General features: G+C 36.8%; 1 protein-coding gene across 11 annotated transcripts in view; it reads left to right on the top strand.

Moving 5' to 3' along the window:
- The window catches only part of HECTD1 (HECT domain E3 ubiquitin protein ligase 1), a 127250-nt gene that overhangs the window by 60308 nt on the left and 40958 nt on the right, over positions 1–25984 (top strand). For all 11 annotated transcript variants that reach the window (XM_036999303.2, XM_036999306.2, XM_036999304.2 and 8 more), the window contains exons 13-18: positions 19122–19344; positions 19870–20133; positions 20231–20307; positions 23264–23398; positions 23935–24081; positions 25060–25154. In XM_036999303.2, coding sequence (XP_036855198.1) covers positions 19122–19344; positions 19870–20133; positions 20231–20307; positions 23264–23398; positions 23935–24081; positions 25060–25154 — 941 coding nt within the window. The remainder of the gene's footprint in view (positions 1–19121; positions 19345–19869; positions 20134–20230; positions 20308–23263; positions 23399–23934; positions 24082–25059; positions 25155–25984) is intronic.

Here is a 25984-nt window from a genome sequence, read left to right on the forward strand (position 1 = left end):
CTCACCTCAAACCCAAAGACCATCACAGATTAAAAGTCAAGGGATGGAGAAAGATATTTCATGCAAACAACAGAGAGAAAAAAGTAGGTGTTGCAATACTAGTATCACACAAAATAGACTTCAAAACAAAGAAAGCAACAAGAGATAAAGAAGGACATTACATCATGATAAAGGGCTCAGTCCAACAAGAGGATATAACTATTATAAACATATATGCACCCAATACAGGAGCAGCAATATATGTGAAACAAATGCTAACAGAATTAAAGGAGGAAATAGAACGCAATGCATTCATTTGGGGAGACTTTAACACACCACTCACTCCAAAGGACAGATCCACCAGACAGAAAATAAGTAAGGACACAGAGGCACCCAGACAGAAAGTAAGTAAGGACACAGAGGCACTGAACAACACACTAGAACAGATGGACCTAATAGACATCCACAGAACTCTACATCCAATAGCAACAGGATACACATTCTTCTCAAGTGCACATGGAACATTCTCAAGAATAGACCACATACTAGGCCACAAAAAGAGCCTCAGTAAATTCAAAAAGATTGAAATCCTACCAACCAACTTTTCAGACCACAAAGGCATAAAACTAGAAATAAATTGTACAAAGGAAGCAAAAAGGCTCAAAAACACATGGAGGTTTAACAACACGCTCCTAAATAATCAATGGATCAATGACAAAATCAAAATGGAGATCCAGCAATATATGGAAACAAATGACAACAACAACACAAAGCCCCAACTACTGTGGGACACAGCAAAAGCAGTCTTAAGACGAAAGTATATAGCAATCCAGGCATATTTCAAGAAGGAAGAACAATCCCAAATGAATGGTCTAATGTCACAATTATCGAAATTAGAAAAAGAAGAACAAACGAGGCCTATGGTCAGCAGATGGAGGGACATAATAAAGATGGGAGAAGAAATAAATAAAATTGAGATGTATAAAACAATAGAAAAAAATCAATGAAACCAAGAGCTGGTTCTTCGAGAAAATAAACAAAATAGATAGGCCTCCAGCCAGACATTAACCCAAACATATATGGCCAATTAATATACGATAAAGGAGCCATGGACATACATTGGGGAAATGACAGTCTCTTCAACAGATGGTGCTGGCAAAACTGGACAGCTACATGTAAGAGAATGAAACTGGATCACTGTCTAACCACATACACAAAAGTAAACTTCAAATGGATCAAAGATCTGAATGTAAGTCATGAAACCATAAAACTCTTAGAAAAAAACATAGGCAAAAATCTCTTGGACATAAACATGAGTGACTTCTTCATGAACGTATCTCCCCGGGCAAGGGAAACAAAGGCAAAAATGAACAAGTGGGACTATATCAAGCTAAAATGCTTCTGTACAGCAAAAGGACACCATCTGTAGAACAAAAAGGTATCCTACAGTGTGGGAGAATATATTCATAAATGATAGATCCGATAAAGGATTGACATCCAAAATATATAAAGAGCTCACACGCCTCAACAAACAAAGAGCAAATAATCCAATTAAAAAATGGGCAAGAGGAGCTGAATAGACAGTTCTCTAAAGAACAAATCTAGATGGCCAACAGGCACATGAAAAGGTGCTCCACATCGCTAATCATCAGAGAAATGCAAATTAAAATCACAATGAGATATCACTTCACACCAGTAAGGATTGCCATCATTGAACAGACAAGCAACAACAAATGTTGGCGAGGTTGTGGAGAAAGGGGAACCCTCCTACACTGCTGACGGGAATGTAAATTAGTTCAACCATTGTGGAAAGCAGTATGGAGGTTCCTCAGAATGCTCAAAATAGAAATATCATTTGACCCAGGAATTCCACTTCTAGGAATTTACCCTTAGAATGCAGCACTCCAGTTTGAAAAAGACAGGTGCACCGCTATGTTTATCGCAGCACTATTTACAGTAGCCAAGATATGGAAGCAACCTAAATGTCCATCAGTAGCTGAATGGATAAAGAAGATGTGGTACATATACACAATGGAATATTACTCAGCCATAAGGCAAAAACAGATTCTACCATTCCCAACAACATGGATGGAGCTAGCGGGTATTATACTCAGTCAAATAAGCCAGGCGGAGAAAGACAAGTACCAAATGATTTCACTCATATGTGCAGTATAAGAACAAAGGAAAACTGAAGGAACAAAACAGCAGCAGAATCACAGAACCCAAGAATGGACTAACAGTTACCAAAGGGATAGGGACTGGGGAGGATGGGAGGGAATGGAGGGAAAAGGGCGGTTAAAAAGAAAGAGGGCATTACAATTAGCATGTATAGTGCTTGGGGGGCTCGTGGAGGGCTGTGCAACACAGAGAAGACAAGTAGTGATTTTCCAGCATCTTACTACGCAGATGAACAGTGACTGGGAAGGAGTATGTGGGGTGGACTTGGTGAAGTGGGGAGCCTAGTAAACATAATGTTCTTCATGTAACTGTAGATTAATGATACAAAAATTTAAAAAAAGTGTGGGAAAAAAACCCAATGTATATACCTTAATTAAAAAATACTTATATTCCTAAAAATGCTTGACATCATCTGTGCTTTCAGTGAATTACAATTTTTCTGGTGTTGAAGGTCTCTTGATCACCAAGGTAGTTGCTGACAGTGAGGTGGCTGTGACAGTTTCTTTTTTTTTACATTGACATACAGTTGACAATACAATCTTCCAGTGGTTTTCAGGTATACAACACAGTGGTTCAACAGTTAACCACATTATTAAACTTAACCCCTCTAGTGCAGTTACTGCCTGTCAACATAGGAAGATGTTACAGAATCATTGGTTATATTCTCCATGCTGCATTTCAGTCCTTGTGACCAACTTATATTATGATTTAAAAACTTTTGTGCCCCTTTATCCCCCTCCCCCCATCCCTTTCTTCATGGTAACCACCAGTCACTTCTCAGTGTCTATGAGTCTTCTGCTTTTTTTTTTAATTGAAGTGTTGTTGGTAGACAATCTTATGTTCGTTTAAAATACAACACACAGTGGTTCAACAGTTACCTATCTTGTTAAATCCTCACCCACATTAGTGTAGTTACAAACTGTCAACGTAGGAAGATGTTACAGAATCATTGGCTATATTCTCCATGCTGTACTCCCATGCCCATGACCAACTTAACATTATGCTTGAGAATTTTTGTGCCCCTTTTTTCCCCTCACCTTCTCCCCTGCCTATGCACCCCAACTCCTCCCCTCATAGTAACCACCAGTCACTTCTCAGTGTCTGTGGGTCTGCTGCTCATTTATTCATTTTGTTTTGCTCTGTGTGTGTGTGTTTATTAAAGTATCATTGATTTAATCTTATATTGGTTTCAAATATACAACACAGTGGTTCAACAATTACCGTATTGTTAGATCCTCACCCTCTCTAGTGCAGTTATTATCTATCAACATAGAAAGATGTTAGAGAATCATTGACTGTATTCTCCATGCTGTATTACCATCCCCCTGATGAACTTATATTGTGATTGTGAATTATTGTGCTCCTTTATCTCACTTCCCTCCCCTCCTACCTCGTCAGTCCCTCCCCCTTGGTACTCGCTAGTCATTTCTCAATGTCTCTGAGTCTGCTGCTGTATTATTCCTTCTGTTTTGCTTTGTTTTTATATTCCACAAATAAGTGAAATCATACAGTACTTGTCATTATCTGTCTGGCTGTTTCACTGAGCATAATACCCTCTAGGTCCATCCATGTTGTTGGAAATGACCGGATGTCTTTGTACTTTGTGGCTGAATAATTATTCCATTGTGTATATGTACCACATCTTCTTTATCCATTCATGTATTGATGGACACTTCGATTGCTTCCATATCTTGGCTATTATAAATAATGTGGCAGTAAACGGGTGTGTATATCTTTCTGTATAAGGGATTTTGTTTTCTTACCTTTTGTCTTTCTACCTTAGAAGGAATTCCAGGGTAAATTCCTAGGAGTGGAATTGCTGGATTGAATATTATTTGTATTTTTAGTTTTTGAGGAGTCTCCATACTGCTTTCCACAGTAGTTGTACCAAAGTTTACATTCCCACCAACAGTGTGGGAGGTTTCCATTTCTCAACATCCTCGCGGACGCTTGTTATTTCTTGTCTTTTGGATAGTGGCCATTCTGACTGGTGCGGGGTGATATCTCAGTGTGGTTTTGATTTGCATTTCCCTGATGATCAGCAGTGTGGATCATCTTTCCATGTACTTGTTTGGCCATCTGTATTTCTTTGGAAAAATGTCTATTCTGACCCTCCGCCCATTTTGTAATCAAGTTATTTGTTTTTTTGGTGTTCAGGTGTATGAAGTCATTATATATTTTGGATATTAACTGCTTACCAGATATATCGTTTACAAATATATTCTCCTGTACTGTAGGTTGCCTTTTTGTTTTATTGATGGTTCCTTTCACTGTACAGAATCTTTTTAGTTTCATGTACTTCCAATGTTCATTTTTGTTTTTGTTTCCATTGCCCTAGGAGACATGTTAAGAAAAAAACTGCTCACACTTATGTTCAAGAGATTTTTGCCTATGTTTTCTCTAAGAGTTTCATGGTTTCATGCCTACATTTAGGACTTTAATCCACTTAGAGTTTACTTTCTGTATGGAGTTAGACAGTATTCCATTTTCCATTCTCTTGCATATAGCGCTTCAGTTTTCCTAACACCGTTTATTAAAGAGACTTTTCCCATTGTTTATTTATGGCTCCTTTATCATGACCATGTATGCATGGGTTTTATTTCTAGGTGTTCTCTTCTGTTCCATTGATTTATGGGTCTGTTGTGCCAGTATCATACTGTTTTGATTACTATAGCTTTGTAGTATAGCTTGAGGTCAGGGAGTATAAAACCCCTAGCTTTGTTCTTCTTTCTCAGAATTAACTTGGCTATTCAGGGTCTTTTGTGGTTCCATATGAATTTTAGGATGATTTGCTCTAGTTCAATGAAAATTGCTGTTGGTATTTTGATAGGGATAGCATTGAGTCTGTAAATTTCTTTGGACAGGATGACCATTTTGACGATATTCTTCCTACCCATGAGATGGTATAGATTTCCATTTATTTGTGTCTTCTTTAATGTCTCTCATGGGCTGTCTTATAGTTTTCAGAGGACAGGAATTTTGCCTCCTTGGTGAGGTTTATTCCTAGGTATTTTATTCTTTTTGATGCAACTGTAAGTGGAATTGTTTTCTTGATTTCTCTTTCTGCCAGTTTGTTGTTAGTATATAGAAATGCAAGAGATTTCAGTGCATTAATTTTGTATCCTGCAACTTTGTTGAATCCAGTTACTAGTTCTAATATGTTTTTGATGGAGTCTTTAGGGTTTTCTATGTGTAATATGTCATCTGCAGTAGTGACACTTTAATTTCTTCCTTACCAATCCCCATGCCTATTATCTCTTTATCTTGTCTGATTGCTATGACAAGGACTTTCAGTACTATGTTGAATAAGGATGGTGAGAGTGGGCATCCTTGTCTTGTTCCTAATCTTAGAGGAAAAGCTTTTAGTTTTTTGCCATTGAGTGAGATGTTATCTGTAGGCTTGTGGTATATGGCCTTTTATATGTTTAGGTATGCTCCCTCTATGCAAGTTTTGTTGAGAGTTTTTAATCATGAATAGATTCTGAATTCTGTCATATGCTTTTTCAGCATCTTTGACATGATCATATGGTTTTTATCCTTTTTATTGTTAATTTGGTCTATCACATTGATTTATTTATGAATATGCACCATCCTGTGTTTCTGGAATGAATTGCACTTCATTATGATAGGTGATCCTTTCAGTGTACATTTGAATTCAGTTTGCTAATATTTTATTGAGGATTATTGCATCTTTATTCATCAGGGATATTGGTTGGTAAATTTCTTTTTTTTAAAATTCATTTTAGTATCATTAATCTACAATTACATGAAGAACATTATGTTTACTAGGCTCCCCACTTCACCAAGTCCACCCCACATACTCCTTCCCAGTCACTGTCCATCTGCGTAGTAAGATGCTGGAAAATCACTACTTGTCTTCTCTGTGTTGCACAGCCCTCCACGAGCCCCCCAAGCACTATACATGCTAATTGTAATGCCCTTTTTCTTTTTAACCACCCTTATCCCTCCCTTCCCTCCCATCCTCCCCAGTCCCTTTCCCTTTGGTAACTGTTAGTCCATTCTTGGGTTCTGTGATTCTGCTACTGTTTTGTTCCTTCAGTTTTCCTTTGTTCTTATACTGCACATATGAGTGAAATCATTTGGTACTTGTCTTTCTCCGCCTGGCTTATTTGACTGAGCATAATACCCTCTAGCTCCATCCATGTTGTTGGAAATGGTAGGATCTGTTTTTTTCTTATGGCTGAGTAATATTCCATTGTGTATATGTACCACATCTTCTTTATCCATTCATCTACTGATGGACATTTAGGTTGCTTCCATATCTTGGCTACTGTAAATAGTGCTGCGATAAACATAGCGGTGCACCTGTCTTTTTCAAACTGGAGTGCTGCATTCTAAGGGTAAATTCCTAGAAGTGGAATTCCTGGGTCAAATGATATTTCTTTTTTGAGCATTCTGAGGAAACTCCATACTGCTTTCCACAATGGTTGAACTAATTTACATTCCCATCAGCAGTGTAGGAGGGTTCCCCTTTCTCCACAACCTCGCCAACATTTGTTGTTGCTTGTCTGTTCAATGATGGCGATCCTTACTGGTGTGAGGTGATATCTCATTGTGATTTTAATTTGCATTTCTCTGATGATTAGTGATGTGGAGCATCTTTTCATGTGCCTGTTGGCCATCTAGATTTGTTCTTTAGAGAACTGTCTATTCAGCTCCTCTGCCCATTTTTTAATTGGATTATTTGCTCTTTGTTTGTTGAGGTGTGTGAGCTCTTTATATATTTTGGATGTCAATCCTTTATCGGATCTGTCATTTACGAATATATTCTCCCATACTGTAGGGTACCTTTTTGTTCTATTGATGGTGTCCTTTGCTGTACAGAAGCATTTTAGCTTGATATAGTCCTACTTGTTCATTTTTGCTTTTGTTTTCCTTGCCTGGGGGGATATGTTCATAAAGAGGTCGCTCATGTTTATGTCCAAGAGATTTTTGCCTATGTTTTTTTGTAAGAGTTTTATGGTTTCATGACTTACATTCAGATCTTTGATCCATTTGGAGTTTACTTTTGTGTATGTGGTTAGACAGTGATCCAGTTTCATTCTCTTACATGTAGCTGTCCAGTTTTGCCAGCACCATCTGTTGAAGAGACTGGCATTTCCCCATTGTATGTCCATGGCTCCTTTATCATATGTTAATTGACCATAAATGTTTGGGTTAATAACTGGCGTCTCTGTTCTGTTCCACTGAGCTGTAGCTCTGTTCTTGTGCCAGTATCAAACTGTCTTGATTACTGTGGCTTTGTAGTAGAGCTTGAAGTTGGGGAGCGAGATCCCCCACTTTATTCTTCCTTCTTAGTATTGCTTTGGCTATTCGGGGTCTTTGGTATTTCCATATGAATTTTTGAACTATTTGCTCTAGTTCGTTGAAGAATGTTGATGGTAATTTGATAGGGATTGCATCAAATCTGTATATTGCTTTGGGCAGGATGGCCATTTTGATTATATTAATTCTTCCTAGCCAAGAGCATGGGATGAGTTTCCATTTGTTAGTGTCCTCTTTAATTTCTCTTAAGAGTGTCTTGTAGTTTTCAGGGTATAGGTCTTTCACTTCCTTGGTATGGTTTATTCTTAGGTAGTTTATTCTTTTTGATGCAATTGTGAATGGAATTGTTTTCCTGATTTCTCTTTCTGCTAGTTCATTGTGTATTGGAAAGCCACAGATTTCTGTGTGTTAATTTTGTATCCTGCAACTTTGCTGTATTCCGATATCAGTTCTAGTAGTTTTGGAGTGGAGTCTTTAGGTTTTTTTATGTACCATATCATGTCATCTGCAAATAGTGACACTTCGAGTTCTTCTTTACCAATCTGGATTCCTTGTATTTCTTTGTTTTGTCTAATTGCCTTGGCTAGGACCTCCAGTACTATGTTGAATAGCAGTGGTTACAGTGGTTTTCCCTGTCTTGTTCCCGATCTCAGAGGAAAAACTTTCAGGTTTTCACTGTTCAGTGTGATGTTGACTGTGGGTTTATCATATATGGCCTTTATTATGTTGAAGTACCTGACCTCTATACCCATTTTGTTGAGAGTTTTTATCATGAATGGATGTTGAATTTTGTCAGATGCTTTTTCAGCATCTATGGAGATGATCATTTGGTTTTTGTCCTTCTTTTTGTTGATGTGGTGGATGTTGTTGATGGATTTTCGAATGTTGTACCATCCTTGCATCCCTGGGATGAATCCCACTTGGTCATGGTGTATGATCCTCTTGATGTATTTTTGAATTCGGTTTGCTAATATTTTGTTGAGTATTTTTGCGTCTACGTTCATCAGGGATATGGGTCTGTAATATTCTTTTCTGGTGGGGTCTTTGCCTGGTTTTGGTATTAGGGTGATGTTGGCTTCATAGAATGAGTTTGGGAGTATTCCCTCCTCTTACATTTTTTGGAAAACTTTAAGGAGAGTGGGAATTATATGTTCTCTGTATGTCTGATAAAATTCCAAGGTGAATCCATCTGGCCTGGGGGTTTTGTTCTTGGGTGATTTTTTTATTACCGCTTCAATTTCTTTGCTGGTAATAGGTTTGTTTAGATTTTGTGTTTCTTCCTTGGTCAGTCTTGGAAGGTTGTATTTTTCTAGGAAGTTGTCCATTTCTTCTAGGTTTTCCAGCTTCTTACCATATAGGTTTTAGTAGTAGTCTCTAATGATTCTTTGCATTTCTACTGGGTCCGTTGTGATGTTTCCTTTCTCTTTTCTGATTCTGTTGATGTGTGTTGATTCTCTTTTCCTCTTAAGTCTGTCTAGAGGCCTGTCTATTTTGTTTATTTTCTTGAAGAACCAGCTCTTCGTTTCATTGATTTTTCTCTATTGTTTTATTCTTCTCAATTTTATGTATTTCTTCTCTGATCTTTATTATGTCCCTCGTTCTGCTCACTTTAGGCCTCATTTGTTCCTCTTTTTCCAGTTTTGATAATTGTGACGTTAGACTATTCATTTGGGATTGTTCTTCCTTCTTTAAATATGCCTGGATTGCTATATAATTTCCTGTTAAAACTGCTTTTGCTGCGTCCCACAGAAGTTGGGGCTTTGTGTTGTTGTTGTCATTTATTTCCATATATTGCTGGATCTCCATTTTAATTTGGTCGTTGATCCATTGACTATTTAGGAGTGTGTTGTTAAACCTCCCATGTGTTTGTGAAGCTTTTTGCTTTCTCTGTAGAATTTATTTCTAGTTTTATACCTTTGTGATCTGAAAAGTTGGTTGGTAGTATTTCAATGTTTTTGAATTTACTGAGGCTCTTTTTGTGGCCTAGTATGTGGTCTATTCTTGAGAATGTTCCATGTGCTCTTGAAAATAATGTGTATCCTGTTACCTTTTGGTGTAGAGATCTATACATGTCTATTAGGTCCATCTATTCTAGAGTGTTGTTCAGTGCCTCTGTGTCCTTACTTATTTTCTGTCTGGTGGATCTGTCCTTTGGAGTGAATGGTGTGTTGACGTCTCCTAAAATGAATGCATTGCATTCTATTTCCTCCTTTAGTTCTGTTAGTATTTGTTTCATATATGCTGGGCTCCTGTGTTGAGTGCATATATATTTATAATGGTGATGTCCTCTTGTTGCACTGAGCCCTTTGTCATTATGTAATGTCCTTTTTTACTGTTGTTACTTTCTTTGTTTTGAAGTCTATATTGTCTGATACTAGTACTGCAGCGCCTGCTTTTTCCTCCCTGTTGTTTGCGTGCAATATCTTTTTCCATCCCTTGACTTTTAGTCTGTGTATGTCTTTGGGTTTGAGGTTAGTTTCTTGTAAGCAGCATATAGATGGGTCTTGTTTTTTTATCCATTCAGTGACTCTATGTCTTTTGATTCGTGCATTCAGTCAATTTACATTTAGGGTGATTATCAATAGGTATGTACTAATTGCCTTTTCTGGCTTTAAATTCGTGGTTGCTGAAGGTTCCCGGTTACTTTCCTTACTATCTAAGAGTCTAACTTAACTCACTTAGTGTGCTGTTACAAACAGAATCTACAGGTTTTTTTCTATTTCTCCTTTTTTCTTCCTCCTTCCTTCTTTATATATTAGGTATCAAATTCTGTACTTTCTCTATCCATTGTTTGACTTTGAGGATAGTTAATTTAATTTTGCGTTTGCTTCATAATTAGCTGTTCTACTTTCCTCACTGTGGTTTTATTACCTCTGGTGACAGCTATTCAACCTTAGGAACACTTCCATGTATAGCAGTCCCTCCAAAATATAGACGGTAGAGATGGTTTGTGGGAGGTAAATTCTCCTAGCTTTTGCTTATGAGGAAATTGTTTAATCCCTCCTTCAAATTTAAATGATAATCTTGTCAGATAAAGTAATCTTGGTTCCAGGCCCTTCTTCTTCATTGCATTAAATACATCATGCCCCTCCCTTCTGGCCTGCAAGGTTTCTGCTGAAAAGTCTGATGTTAGCCTGATGGGCTTTCCTTTGTATGTGATCTTATTTCTCCCTCTGGCTGCTTTTAGCAGTCTCTCCTTATCCTTGATGTTTCCCATTTTAATTACTATGTGTCTTGCTGTTGTCTTCCTTGGGTCCCTTGTGTTGGGAGATCTGTGGATCTCCATGGCCTGAGAGACTATATCCTTCCCCAGATTGGGGAAGTTTTCAGCAACTACCTCCTCAAAGACACTTTCTATCCCTTTTTCTCTCTCTTCTTCTTCTGGTATCCCTGTGATGCAAATAATGTTCCACTTGGATTGGTCACACAGTTCTCTCAATATTCTTTCATTCTTAGAGATCCTTTTTTCTCTCTGTGCCTCAGCTTCTTTGTATTCCTCTTCTCTAGTTTCTGTTTCATTTATTGTCTCCTCCACTGTGTCCATCCTGCTTTTAATACCCTCCATTGTGCTCTTCAGTGATTGGATCTCCGACGTGAATTCATTCCTGAGTTCTTGGATGTCATTCCATAACTCTATTAGAATGTTGATGATTTTTATTTTGAACTGCCTTTCAGGAAGTCATGAGATCCATATCATTTAAATCTTTCTTGGGAGTTGTATTAATAATTTTACTCTGGAAAAGATTCCTTTGGCATTTCATGTTTGTATATGGCGCCCTCTAGTGTCCAGAAGCTCTATTCTGGAGCTACTCTGTCCCTGAAGCAATGTCGGGGGTCTCAGGGGAGCGGTACCTAGTGCCTGGGAGGAGGAAAGAGCTGGTTCCCGCCTCCCAGCTGCTGTGCCTGTCTCCACTGCCTGAGCCAGTGGGCCAAGCACACAGGTATAAGTTTTTGTCCCAGAGCAGCCGGATATGGATCCCTGTTTTCCACAAGTGGCCAGAATCCCAGTCTCCCCAGGAAATCTGCCTGTATTAACTTTCCAACCCGGTAGTCATGCAAGTCTCATGAAAGCACATGAAATGTAGGTTTGTTCTCCCATCGCAGATCTCCGGAGCTAGGTATTCAGCAGTCCCAAGCCTTCCACTCCCTCCCTGATCAGTTTCTCTTCCTCCCACCAGTGAGCTGGTGTGGGAGAAGGGCTTGGGTCCCGCGGATCTATCCTTTGTGGTGAGTGGTGTGTTGAAGTCTCCTAAAATGAGTTCATTGCATTCTATTTCCCCCTTTAGTTCTGTTAGTATTTGCTTCACATATGCTGGTGCTCCTGTATTGGGTGCATATATATTTAGAATGGTTATATCCTCTTGTTGCACTGAGCCCTTTATCATTATGTAGTGTCCTTCTTTATCTCTTGTTACTTTCTTTGTTTTGAAGTCTAGTTTGTCTGATATTAGTACTGCAACCCCTGCTTTCTTCTCTCTGTTGTTTGCCTGAAATACGTTTTTCTATCCCTTGACTTTTAGTCTGTGTATGTCTTTGGGTTTGAGATGAGTTTCTTGTAAGCAGCATATAGATGGGTCTTGCTTTTTTATCCCTTCTATTACTCTGTGTCTTTTGATTGGTGCATTCAGTCCATTTACATTTAGGGTGACTGTTGAAAGATATGTACTTATTGCCATTGCAGGCTTTAGATTCATGTTTCCCAAAGGTTCAAGGTTAGCTTCTTTAGTATGTTACTCCCTAACATAGCTTGCTTATTGAGCTGTTATATACACTGTCTGGAGATTCTTTTCTTCTCTCCCTTCTTATTCCTCCTCCTCCATTCTTTATATGTTGGTTGTTTTGTTCTGTGCTCTTTTGTGTTTCCTTTAACTGCTTTTAGTGGGTAGTTGATTTTATTTTTTGCCTTTAGTGACTATTTGGTTGGTCTGCTTTCTTTGCTTTGATTTTATTTTCTCTGGTGATATCTGTTTAGTCTTAGGAGTGTTCCCGTCTAGAACATTCCCTCTAAAATACCCTGTAGAGATGGTTTGTGGGAAGCAAATTCCCTCAACTTTTGCTTGTGTGGGAATTGTTTAATCCCTCCTTCATATTTAAATGATAATCGTGCTGGATACAGTATCCTTGGTTCAAGGCCCTTCTGTTTCATTCCATTAAATATATCATGCCATTCTCTTCTGGCCTGTAAGGTTTCTGTTGAGAAGTCTGATGATAGCCTGATGGGTTTTCCTTTGTAGGTGACCTTTTTTCTCTCTCTGGCTGCCTTTAATACTCTGTCCTTGTCCTGGATCTTTGCCATTTTAATTATTATGTGTCTTGGTGTTGTCCTCTTTGGGTCCCTTCTGTTGGGAGTTCTGTGTAATTCTGTGGTCTGAGCAACTATTTTCTCCCCCAGCTTGGGGAAGTTTTCAGCAATTATTTCTTCAAAGACACTATCTATCCCTTTTTTTCTCTCTTCTTCGTCTGGTACCCGTATAATGTGGCTATTGTTCCTTTTTGATTGGTCACACATTTCTCTTAATATTGTTTCATTCCTGGAGATCCTTTTATCTCTCTCTGCATCAGCTTCTATGCATTCCTGTTCTCTGGTTTCTATTCCATCAATGGCCTCTTGCATCCTATCCATTCTGCTTATAAATCCTTCCAGAGTTTGTTTCACTTCTGTAATCTCCCTCAGGACGTCTGTAATATCCCTCCAGACTTCATCCCTTAGCTCTTGTATATTTCTCTGCAGCTCTGTCAGCATGTTTATGATTTTTATTTTGAATTCTTTTTCAGGAAGACTGGTTAGGTCTATCTCCTTCACTGGTGTTGTTTCTGTTATCTTTGTATGCCTGTAATTTTGCCTTTTCATATTGATAGAGATAGTTTGCAGAGCTGGCATGAGTGACGGCTGGAAGAACTTCCCTTCTTGTTGGTTTGTGGCCTTCCTCTCCTGGGAGAATTGTGACCTGTAGTGGCATGTGCTGGGCAGCTGCATGCAGACAGGGCTTCTGATTCTTGCCCGGCTGCTATGGCGTTTATCTCCGCTATTGCAGTGGGCCTGGCCTACCTCGGTCCGCTGCTCTGATATGGTGGAGCCGCGTTGGAGGGGGAACGACCGGGAGGCTATTTATCTCCGTGAGTGCCCAGAGTTTCCCAGATTCCCTGCTGCTGGTCTAAGTGTCCCAGGACGCTTCCGTCCAGTTTTTGGGTCCCTGTCCCTTTAAGACTTCCAAAAAGGACTTGCTTTTCTTTGTCCCGGGTGCGCTGGCTGCAGGGACCCGCTCACAGGTCTTACTGTCCTGTTTCCCTAGTTTCCAGCACCCCACACATGCACTGTATCTGCGCTCTGGTGCGGATGGCTGGGACTGGATATTTAGCAGTCCTGGGCTTCTTCTCCCTCCCCGCTCCGATTCCTCTCCTTCCGCCTGGAGCTGGGGTGTGGGGTGCTTGGGTTCCGCCGCGCCAGGGCTTGTATCTTACCCCCTTCATGAGGCACTCGGTTCTCGCAGGTGTGGAAGTGGTCTGGCTGTTGTCCTGTGTCTTCTGGTCTCTCTTTTAGGAAGAGTTGTCTTTGTTGTATTTTCCAAAATATATGTGGTTTTGGGAGGAGATTTCCACTGTTCTGCTCACGCCGCCATCTTGGCTCCTTGAGGCTCTTTTTATATCCTAATATGTGATCTATTCTGGGGATGTTCCATGTGCACTTGAGAAAAATGTGTGTAATGCTGCTTTTGGGTGGAATGTTCTGTAAGTTTGTTAAGTGCATCTAATATGTTGTTCAGTGCCTCTGTTTCCTTATTCATTTTCTGTCTGGATGATCTGTCCATTGATAAAAGTGGGTTGTTAAAGTCTCCTATTATGCTTGAGTTGTAGTCTGTTTCTCCCTTTAGTTCTGTTGGTATTTGTCTTACATATGTAGGTGCTCCTATCTTGGGTGCATAGCTATTTATAATGGTTAGAGCCTCTTGTTGGCCTGATTCATTCATAATTATGTAATGTCCTTCTTTGTCTCTTGTTACTTTCTTCATTTTGAAGTTTATTTTGTCTGATGTAAGTACTGCTGCTCCTCCTTTTTTCTCCCTATTACATGAAATATCTTTTTCCTTCCCTTAACTTTCAGTCTTTGTATGTCTTTTTGGTCTGAAATGAGTCTCTTGTAGGCAGCAGATCAGTGGGTCTTGTTTTTTATCCATTCTGCTGCTCTGTATCTTTTGATTGGTGCATTCTGTCAATTTACATTTAAGATAATTATTGATAGGAATGTACTTATTACCACTTAATTAATTGCTTTCTGGTTTTTTTTGTAGTTCCTCTCTGTTGCTTTGTGCCTCTCATAATCCTCTGTTGTTATTTGATGGTTTCCTGTAGTGTTGTGGTTGGATTTCTTTTTTAATTTTTTGTGTATTACAGGCTCTAGGCTTGTAGTTACCATAAGGTTCATGGATAGCTTCCTAACTATATAACAGTATATATTAAGTTGATGGTCACACTATTTCCAACACACCCTAAAAATACTTCTTTTTTATTCTTCCTCCTCTACACATGGCAGGAATCTCAGCCTCCCAGAGTGCTCAACTCTCCCTGGTATCCAGCTTCATTAATCACCAACACCCAATGTAATGTGGACTCATGTTCCCAGAGTACATCTCCAGGGCCAGGTGTGCAGAGTTCCTGAGCGCTTATTCCTACTCTGCTTTGTTCCCAATCCCTCCTGCTTGTGGGCTGGGATATGGGGGAAGGGCTTGGGTCCCAGTCGATCATGGCTTTGCCACTTCACCCTCTGTGTTTGGTCTTCTCTCTTCAGCAGTGTGTAGGTGGTCTGTTCTGCAGTCTTCAGGTTATTTTCAGGGATTTTTGTATGTGCAGTAGTTGCTTCCTTCGTGTGTGTGTGGGAGGAGGTTTCCACCTTGCCTTCCTACTCTACCATCTTTTTGTCCTATCATGGCAGTCTCTTAAAATAAGACAAAATGATGTTTTCCACATTGATCTATTCTTCCTTTCACAGATGATTTATCTGTAGCATGGAATACTGTTTGATAGCATTTTACCTACAATAGAACTTCTTTCAGAATTGGAGTCAATCCTCTCAAACCCTGCCACTGCTTTATCATGTAGGTTTATTTAATATTTTAAATCCTTTGTTGTCATTTCAACAATCTGAGAGCATCTTCACCATAAATGGTTTCCATCATAGGAAACCACTTTCTTTGCTCATTAAGAAGCAGCTCCTTCATTCATGTTTTGTGAGATTGCAGCAATCTTGAATTGCAGCAATGGTCAGGCTCCACTTCTGATTCTAGTTCTCTTGCTGTTCTACTACATCTGCAGGTATTTTCTCCAGTGAAGTCTTGATACCCTCAAAGTGATCCATGAGGGGTCAGCTTCTTCCATACTCCTATTCATGGTCATATTTGAATGTTTTCCCATGAATCACAAATGTTCTTTAAGGCCTGTAGAATGGCGAATCCCCTTTCCAGAAGGTTTTCAATGAACTTTGTCTTGACCCATCAGAGGAATCAGTAACTATGGCAACTGTGGCTTTATGAAATACACTTTTTAAATAATAAAACTTGAAAGTCAAAGTCACTCCTTGATCCATGGGCTACAGAATGAATGTTGTGTTAGGAGGCATGAAAACAGAATTCATCTCTTTATCCATCTCCATCAGAGCTCTTGGGTGACCAGGTGCATTGTCAACAAGCTGTCGTATTTTATAAGGTATCTTGTTTAGAGCAGTAGATCTCAACAGTGGGTTTAAGATACTCAGTAAACCATGTTGTAAATAGATATGCTATCATCCAGGCTTTTTTGTTCCCTTTCTAGAGCTCAGGCAGAGTAGGTTTAGCCTAATTCTTAAGGGTCCTAGGATTTTCCAATTAGTAGAGGATAGCTCTATAATATATAATATATAATATATAATATATAAAGAGCTCACGCACCTCAACAAACAAAAAGCAAATAATCTGATTAAAAAATGGGCAGAGGAGCTGAACAGACACTTCTCCAAAGAAGAAATTCAGATGGCCAACAGCCACATAAAAAGATGCTCCACATTGCTAATCATCAGAGAAATGCAAATTAAAACCACAGTGAGGTATCACCTCACACCAGTTAGGATGGCCAACATCTAAAAGACAGACAGCAACAAATGGTGATGAGGTTGTGGAGAAAGGGGAACCCTCCTTCACTGCTGGTGGGAATGTAAATTAGTTCAACCATTGTGTCAAGCAGTATCGGGGTTCCTCAAAAACTAAAAATAGAAATACCATTTGACCCAGGAATTCCACCCCTAGGAATTTACCCTAAGAGTGCAGGTTCCCAGATTCAAAAAGGCATATGCACCCCTATGTTTATTGCAGCACTATTTACAATAGCCAAGAAATGGAAGCAACCTAAGTGTCCATCAGTAGATGAATGGATAAAGAAGATGTGGTACATATACACAAGGGAATGTTATTCAGCCATAAGAAAAACAAATCCTACCATTTGCAACAACATAGGTGGAGCTAGAGGGTGTTATGTTTAGTGAAATTAGCCAGACGGAGAAAGACAAATACCAAATGATTTCACTCATCTGTGGAGCATAACAACAAAGCAAAAACTGAAGGAACAAAACAGCAGCAGACCCACAGAACCCAAGAATGGACTAACATTTACCAAAGGGAAACAGACTGGGAGTATGGGTGGGAAGGGAGGGATAAAGGGATTAAGGGGCATTACAATTAGCACACATAATGTAAGTGGTGGGGCACGGGGAAGGCTGTATAGGACAGAGAAGACAAGTAGTGACTCTGTAGCATCTTACTACATTGATGGACAGTGACTGCAGTGGGGTATGTGGTGGGGACTTGATAATGGGGTAAATCTAGTAACCACAATGTTGCTTATGTGACTGTGTATCAATGATACCTTAATAAAAATATTGTAGTACATAAACACAATGGAATACTATTCAGTCATGAGAAGGAAACAAATCGGACAATTTGCAACAACATGGATGGAGCTAGAGGGTATTATGCTCAGTGAAATAAGCCAGGCGGAGAACAAGTAGCAAATGATTTCCCTCATTTGTGGACTATAACAACAAAGTAAAACTGAAGGAACAAAACAGTAGCAGACTCACAGACTCCCAAGAAAGGACTAGCAGTTACCAAAGGGGAGGGATAGGTGGGGAGTTGAGGGGGAGGGATAGGTGGGGGTTGGGAGGGAGGGAGGGAGAAGGAGATTGAGGGGTATTATGATCGGTACACATGGTGTGGGGGTGTCACAGGGAAGACATTGTAGCACAGAGAAGATGAGTGGTGACTCTGTGGCATCTTTCTACACTGATGGACAGTGACTTCAGTGGGGTATGGGAGGGGACTTGATAATATGGTTGAATATAGTAACCGCAGTGCTGCTCATGTGAAATCTCCATAAGAGTATATATCATTGATACCTTAATAAAAAAGAAAAGGGAAAAATAAACTAAGAATAGAATTATTACAATCCAGCAATTCCACTGCTAGATAGATGTATATCCAAAAGAATTGAAAGCATGGTCTTGAAGAAATATTTGCACACCCATTTTCATAGTAGCACTATTCACAAAATGTAGCCACGACATGGAAGCAAACAAGCTCCCATCACAGATCAATGGATAAACAAGCTGTGGTACAGACATACAATTGAATATTATTCAGCCTTAAAAAGGAAGGAAATTTGAACACATGCTACAACATGGACATACCTTGGGGACATAATACTAAGTGAAATAAGCCAGCCATAAAAAAAAACAAATAGTGTATTATTACCCTTATCTAAGGTATCTAGAGTAGTCAAATTCATAGAAATAGAAAGTAGAAGAGTGGTTGCCAGGGGCTGGGAGAAGAGTAAATAGGGTGCTGTTGTATAATGGGTACAGAATTTCAGTTTTACAAGAAAAGGTTCTGGAAATTGGTTGCACAACATGACTACACTTAACACCATGGAACTGTACACCTAGAAAGATGGTAAATTTTACATTACACATTTTCAAACCCCTGCCCCCCTAGAGTATGGAAGTCCCTGATATCATTACTTCCAAAAACCACCAGTTTATCCTTTTTCCTTTCACCTCCTCCCTACCTTTCCCTCTTCGCCTTCCCCTGATGTATTTTAAAGCAATTCCCAGATTATCTTATTCCACCTATCAAAACTTGAGTGTACTTTGCTAGCAAATAAGGATGTCTCTTTTATGTGAATGAAATGCCATCACTACAGCTAATGAAACTAACAACACACACCCTACTCTCAACTCAGCATCCAGTGTGTTCCAAGAAAAGTCAGATCATGTCACTCTTTTGCTCAAAACCTTGGGATGACTACTCATCACACTCAGAATAAAAGCTCAAGCCTTTACAATGGCCAACAAGGTACTAATCATCTAGTCCTTTTTGCATCTCAGATCTCCTTTCCCACCACTTTCTACACTTCACTCCAGCTCAACCACACTGATCACACCTTGCTAGTTTCTCAGTGTGTCAAGCACCTACTTGCCTTGACTGTAATGAGGTATGTGGTGGGGACTTGATAATGGGGGGAATCTAGTAACTACAGTGTTGCTCATGTGATTGTGTATTAATGATATAATAAAAATAAAGAAAGGGAAAAATACTTAAGAATATTTGAAATATAAATTATTTTTCATGTTTCATTCAATAATTTTATACATTTAGGAAGATGAACCACAAGAAGATGCTAAAGAATTGCAGCAAGGTAAACCATACCATTGGAGAGACTGGTCAGTCATCAGGGGCAGGGACTGCTTATATATATGGAGCGATGCAGCAGCCTTGGAGCTATCTAATGGCAGCAATGGGTGGTTCCGGTTTATCTTGGATGGAAAACTTGCCACCATGTATTCAAGTGGTAGTCCTGAAGGTGGATCAGATAGTTCAGGTAATAATTTTGTTTCTGTTAAACTGTTTTACTTATTTCTATAATTCCAGTAATTTGTTTTTCTCTCCTATTATTGCCAGCATTGTCATAGAAATAGCACATCTTTGATGATATGGTCGGTTTCTTTAATATCAACAGAGAAAAATTAGTATACCATGAGGACATTTTTACTGTATGAAAAGGGATAGTACTTGTCTATTTTTAATCTCTCTAGCCTTTTTTAGATAAAGCTGATGCCTCTTATCATATAATAATGAATCATATGCATGTGATGCTATCTCAAGTTACATCATCTTTAATAAAACCCTTATACTAAAAAATGGTGGTTGTTGAATTGTCTTTATGACTGTACCTAAATACTAAATATATGAAATCAGCAAGAGTGTATCAAAGAGCAAAATTCTGCTAATGAAGTTTTGTTTTTGTTTTTTAATAAAAGTATTATTCTAATTGGCAGTTTCTTTACAAAAAGAAAGGAATATTTGAAATGACTGAGGTTTTAAAATAATCATTCTGTCTTTATAGAAAGCAGAAGTGAATTCTTGGAGAAGTTACAAAGAGCTCGAGGCCAAGTAAAGCCATCTACTTCAAGTCAACCTATACTCTCAGCTCTAGGACCCACAAAACTCACTGTAGGGAATTGGTCACTAACATGTTTGAAAGAAGGAGAAATTGCTATTCATAACTCAGATGGTCAGCAAGCAACAATATTGAAAGAAGATCTTCCTGGTTTTGTATTTGAATCTAATAGAGGAACCAAACATTCATTTACTGCAGAAACTTCTCTGGGTAAGTATGTAGGTATGTAAGTTCAGCAGATAAAAATAAATGAATATGTTAAATTTTAATGAAATGTTTTCTGTGAAATGTCTCTTTTTTTTTTAAGGTTCAGAATTTGTGACTGGCTGGACTGGCAAAAGAGGCAGAAAACTGAAGTCTAAGTTAGAAAAAACAAAGCAAAAGGTTATTTGTGGAGTTTTCTGGGGTTTTCATTTTGGGTTTTGTTTAGTTTTTGTCTTTTATTTGACACAGTAAGGTTTCAGTGGTAATTTGTCAGTATTTTAAAAATTGAGCTGTATAACATAAGCTACTGCGAACCAGTATATTTTCAGCTTTCCTTTTCTGTAATCATAGTTTTATTTTCCACAATACATATATATTTACTTACCATTTTTATACATATACTAAATACCAACATTAACACAGAAACAAAGTGGAAATTAATGAGACAAAATCTAAATTGACTTATTAAAATGTCACAAAAACTTTAAACTCATGCTTTATTATTAATGATAGGAATAGTTTTAGAGACACAGTGGGATTGAAATGCATCATTGTATTTCACAATCCTGAATTAATACTTTGTGATGAGGCAACTTGAAACCTGGTTCTAGATTCAGATTATTTTTATGTTTAATGGCATTTTAGGTGAAATAACTGTTTAGAAAGATACAGGAGCAAATGTTATTGACTCTACTTTCAAAGTCAAAATATTAATTTTTAATTAAACAGATATATGGCCTGTATATTTCCATCTTTATTATATCAATTGTTCTTAAATTTTTTTTCATTTTTAAAAGAAAATAATCTCATAGTAGATTCAGTATTTTCTGTTGACAGTTATTTTTATTTTACCTGTAATAATGTACAAAATAGTTTTTCATATAGTATGTGAAGAATACATTTAGACATTTATTATTGTGGTTGGGGGGTAGTTGTGTTTATATTATGGCTTTGGCTATAAAAGTAATACTGGTGGGTTTTTTTGGAGCATTTATATATATAAGTAAAATATAAAGATATTCGTGCCTTTATTCCAGTTGTTAATGTTTTGGGCCATTCTGAAGATTCCAGATGATAGACCTTGGGGAAAAAAATAGCGCCCCCCTCATAAATACGTAGTACCTCTATAGCTGTATATATTACTTCATGTTTGTTTCTTTGTTCTTTAAGACGAATGTGAGGCCAGAGAGTTCTTCTAATTCAGTGTATCTAAAGGGCATTTCAGGTAGAAATAACCTGATTGAAATAGCCCTTAGATAGATGCTAAAATGAATTTGAAGTAAGTACAGTCTTCTTTTATGGTAGTTTTGTTCTATAAAATTGCCACAAACAGGAAACATTGCTCCTACAGGAAATATAAGCTTAGGTTCCTGTGAGGCTGTGGTCACATTTTTGTCAACTAATCCACACATATTCTTGTGTTCTGTGTATTTCAGTTTAAAGACCTTATATTTAATATGTATTGTTAATAAAAAACATTGAATTTGTGGCCAGTAGCACTCTCATGCCTGAACAAAGCTTGTCCAACACATGTTTTCTCCATAAGGCAATATGTGCTATCTTGTGCTTAGAAACAGTGGACAACAATTCAAATACTATGTTTAGGGTCATATTAAGCAGTGAAGTCATCATGTAAAGTACAAAAATGTGAGAAACATGGCACAAAATAGGCAGTGGAAAGGACACTTGTTTAGTGTTAACTTTGTTTGACCTCAGCTGGGAAAATACACTTGAGGCAACTCAAACATTTTGGCTGCACCGTGCATGCACACACATGACTATGAATGTGCTGCAAGTATTGATTTGGGGATTACACATAAATTTTAGTGAGTAACTGAATTCATAAATACAAAATTCTCAAATAATAAAGATTATTTGAGAAGAATTCTCAAATTCTTAATAAAGCTACCACTCAGCTCTCTCAAGAATTTCTTGCAGTACCTGACATGTTGTATTAACAAACCAAATCTACACTAATTTATAGGGAATGGGAATGTCACAACATGAAAGGAAAGTAAATCAAGGAGAACACAGTCTCAGTCCAGTATTTTCATTATCTTAAAAAAATGCAATTATTGATTCATTTTCTTGAAATTCATAGTAACCCAGTGACCACTTGGGTATTCTTTTGCATATGAAAGCAGTAAATATGAAAACATACTAATTTTAGGTAAAAATAATTTTAACTGTTAGGTTTTAATCTCAATTTTTATTTATTGTATGTTGAAGGATATAATGAAAGGATAGTTCAGTTTGTTCAGTGTTTTCTAATAGGACCTTAATTTTAATTTTTAAAGGCATACCAAAATAGAATGGAAAGTTGCTATTAATTCATTTAGGGAAGGATTTTTTTTTTAATTACATAAGACTTATGCTAGTTAGTTTATGATTTAAATGAAATTGCATAAATTGTAAGTTTGCATTATTTAAGCATATATTTTTAAAAAGTGTTAGGTACTGAATTTCACCAGACCAAGTCTAGAACATGTAAGGTTTGTTCTCTCAAATAACATTAATTTAACTTCTATGAGAGTGATTAGTGCTCAAACCAACAATATAGTCATTTCTTCTCATGATGAAATATGTATATATATGAGTTCCATATATGCTTTGTGCAAATAACATAAATAGAGAAACATAAAATCTAAAGTATTCCCCAGAATATTGAAAGGTTCAACTTTCGTTGATGTAATTATAGGTGGCTTAATTTATTTATTTCTGGCTTATTTGTATTTTCTAATTGGTTCAATATAAACAGATTACTTTTATAAAAAAGTGAGCAGTCAGTTTTTACAGGTTGTTAAATTTGGCTTAAATGAAATAAGTTCCTATTTGGTATATGAATACAAAGTTAAAATAACCGAAAATGAAAACTGAATTCTTTTATTTGATACTGCTAAAATTTACCACAGAAATTTTTCAGCCATTAGAACTGTTTGACATATATGAATAGAAGTAACATTTTTTGGAAGTTGATAATGACACAAGTAATTTAAAAGTTGCATTTTACATCTCTATATAGACAGACATACAGATAAACACACACACACAAACACATACACAAACATAAACGGGAAGATATAGTAAAACTAGTAAGTGTAGCAAAAATTCTTATTTCCTGTTTTTATTTTGATAGGTACGAACTATGGCTCGAGATTTATATGACGACCACTTTAAAGCTGTTGAAAGCATGCCTCGTGGAGTAGTGGTAACACTCAGAAACATAGCAACTCAGTTAGAGTCATCTTGGGAACTTCATACAAATAGACAAGTATGTTAGCCTCTAGATTTTATGATGCTAAAAATGCTTTGTTTTTTTCCCTTTAACTTCTATATTCTTTCTGGATATTGATTAGAGGTTGGCAAATTACCACCCATAGGCAAAATTTGGTTGCCACCTATTCTTGTGTGGCTTTGTGAGATAATAGTGGTTTTTATATTTTTAAATGGTTGAAAACAAAGTAAGAATAATATTTCATGATGTATGGAAATTATATGAAAATGTGATCTCAATGTCTGTAAGTAGTGTTATTACTCATAGCCTTGTTCATTTACATGTCTGTGACTTCTTTTTGGCTACAGTAACAAGACTTGAATTGGTATGACAGAGACATTGTAAAGCTTAAAATATTTACAGTTGGCCCTTTGCAAAAAAGTTGCAGATTATGGTAGAAATAATGTGCTTTAATAATTTGACTTCTTAATCTTGCTTAAGAGTTTATTTTCATGGTGACTGATGTTCTGAAAAGTGTATTAAGACTGATTCATTTTTTTGACTGTCTTCATCAAAAATTTTTTTTTTTCTAGTGTATTGAGAGTGAGAATACTTGGAGAGATTTAATGAAAACAGCTTTAGAAAATCTAATTGTACTTTTGAAGGATGAAAACACTATTTCACCATATGAAATGTGCAGTAGTGGCTTGGTGCAAGCACTTCTTACTGTTTTAAACAATGTAAGTTTATGAAGTAGTACAAAACAGTATATGGTTTTAAAAATTATTTGTAGCTACACTTTTGACAGAGTGATATTTACTTAAGACTTTTTAAAAAGCCGAGTAATAAAATGTCAGTGTTTCTAATTTCTCCAGCCTTTCCTTTAAGCTGTATCATTATTTTGAGCTAATTGAATTGAATAAGTCTATATAGATTTTTGAGTTACCCGATTATAATTTGTTCAAGGTTTTGTTGAACCAAACACTGTTTTAGCCTAAGATTAAACACTATTGCTCATAACTAACATAAATGGAGTTAATCTACAGACCTTCCTAGGTACCTAAATGAATTGCATAAATTATCAGCAGTGCCCCTACAGATTTCTCTTCAATTTAGAGTACCTTTAATATCTCATTATTGTGATAAATTTTTCTTTTCTTTTTTATTTTAGTGAAGCATATCATATATATGTATTGTAACATTCTAATAGAAGTATAAAAAGTGAGTTTTCTCCCCATTTCAGTTTCATTTGCCACTTCGGTTTCTTGAGTGTAATCATTGATATGGTGATATACTCTTTAAGATAAACTTTAAATGCGATCTCATTTCTTTCATTAATTTTACTATTTGCATTCCCATTGAAATTGTTTTTATATATCACTTTATATCACTTAGTATCTATGAAATCATTGTTTTGATTGATACGTTTTATTTTTTGTAATGCCAGTTAAATAGCACCATTGAAATGCAAATGTTCATTTCTAAAAAATCTGAGATCACCTTGCATACTATACTTCGAAGAAAACTCATACAGCGATGTAATTGCTTCATCATAAGACTGAAGAAGGGGAAAAAGTATATTATTCATGGTCTAGTAAACCATGTTGTATTGATGACTTTATAATATATTAACATTCATTTTGCAGTCTGTGTTTTTGATAAATTTTAGTAACAGTCGTAAATGTTTTTTTGTGTCTTCTCTTTTTGGTTTTCTTTAGAGTGTGGATTTAGATATGAAACAAGATTGTAGTCAACTGGTAGAAAGAATAAATGTTTTTAAAACAGCTTTCAGTGAAAATGAAGATGATGAAAGGTAAATCCCCAATTTTCTTTTAATTTGATATTTGCAGTGTTGACAAGTTGGTACACTTCCTTTAAAATAGAATCTAATATATTATGTTTATACCAAAAATAGGAACATTTTTATTCAATAAAAAGTAGGTTATAATAAATGTTCAATATGAGAAAAGATTTTTAAAGCATTTTTAAATCTAATGGAATAAAAGAAAAATTATATGTCTTGCTATGAGTGTAGCTGACCACTTAGTTTAAATTAGGTACCTCTTTAATGAATAACTGGAAATTTGAACCAGTTAAATATTTGATGACAGTAAGTAATAATTGTTTCATTCCTTTTTAGGTGTGATAATAGTATGATTTTCGATTTTTAAGAATTATTTTGTAGAGATAAAATACTGAGAATATTTTGGGATGAAATGATATGCTCTCTTGCATTTTCTTTAAAATTCATGGGAAGGGAAGAAATGGGTGGGGATATAGATAGAAATTGATTGGCCATTAGTAGATAGTTGTTGCAGTTAGGGTTGTGGGTTGATGAAGGTTCATTTTACTACTTTATTTACTTTTGAATGTGATTGAATTTTTTGGATAACAAATGAAATTTAATTAATTTTATTAACTTAAAATACCATTTTGAGTTCATATTACAGTCTGTGGGTACATAATAATTTATTAAAACATTGCTGTCTTAAATTTAGCTCTTTGCAAATTATTACTGATACTAAAATATATTTGTCTCAATAGAAACATCTTTTTATATAAATTCCTTTAAGTGGGAATTGTGAGCTAAAGGCTGTAGATGATTTTTAAAGGTTCTCAATACAAATTATCAGATTATTTTCC

The sequence above is a fragment of the Manis javanica genome, chromosome 8 (genome assembly GCF_040802235.1).
Source record: "Manis javanica isolate MJ-LG chromosome 8, MJ_LKY, whole genome shotgun sequence".
Lineage (NCBI taxonomy): Eukaryota > Metazoa > Chordata > Mammalia > Pholidota > Manidae > Manis > Manis javanica.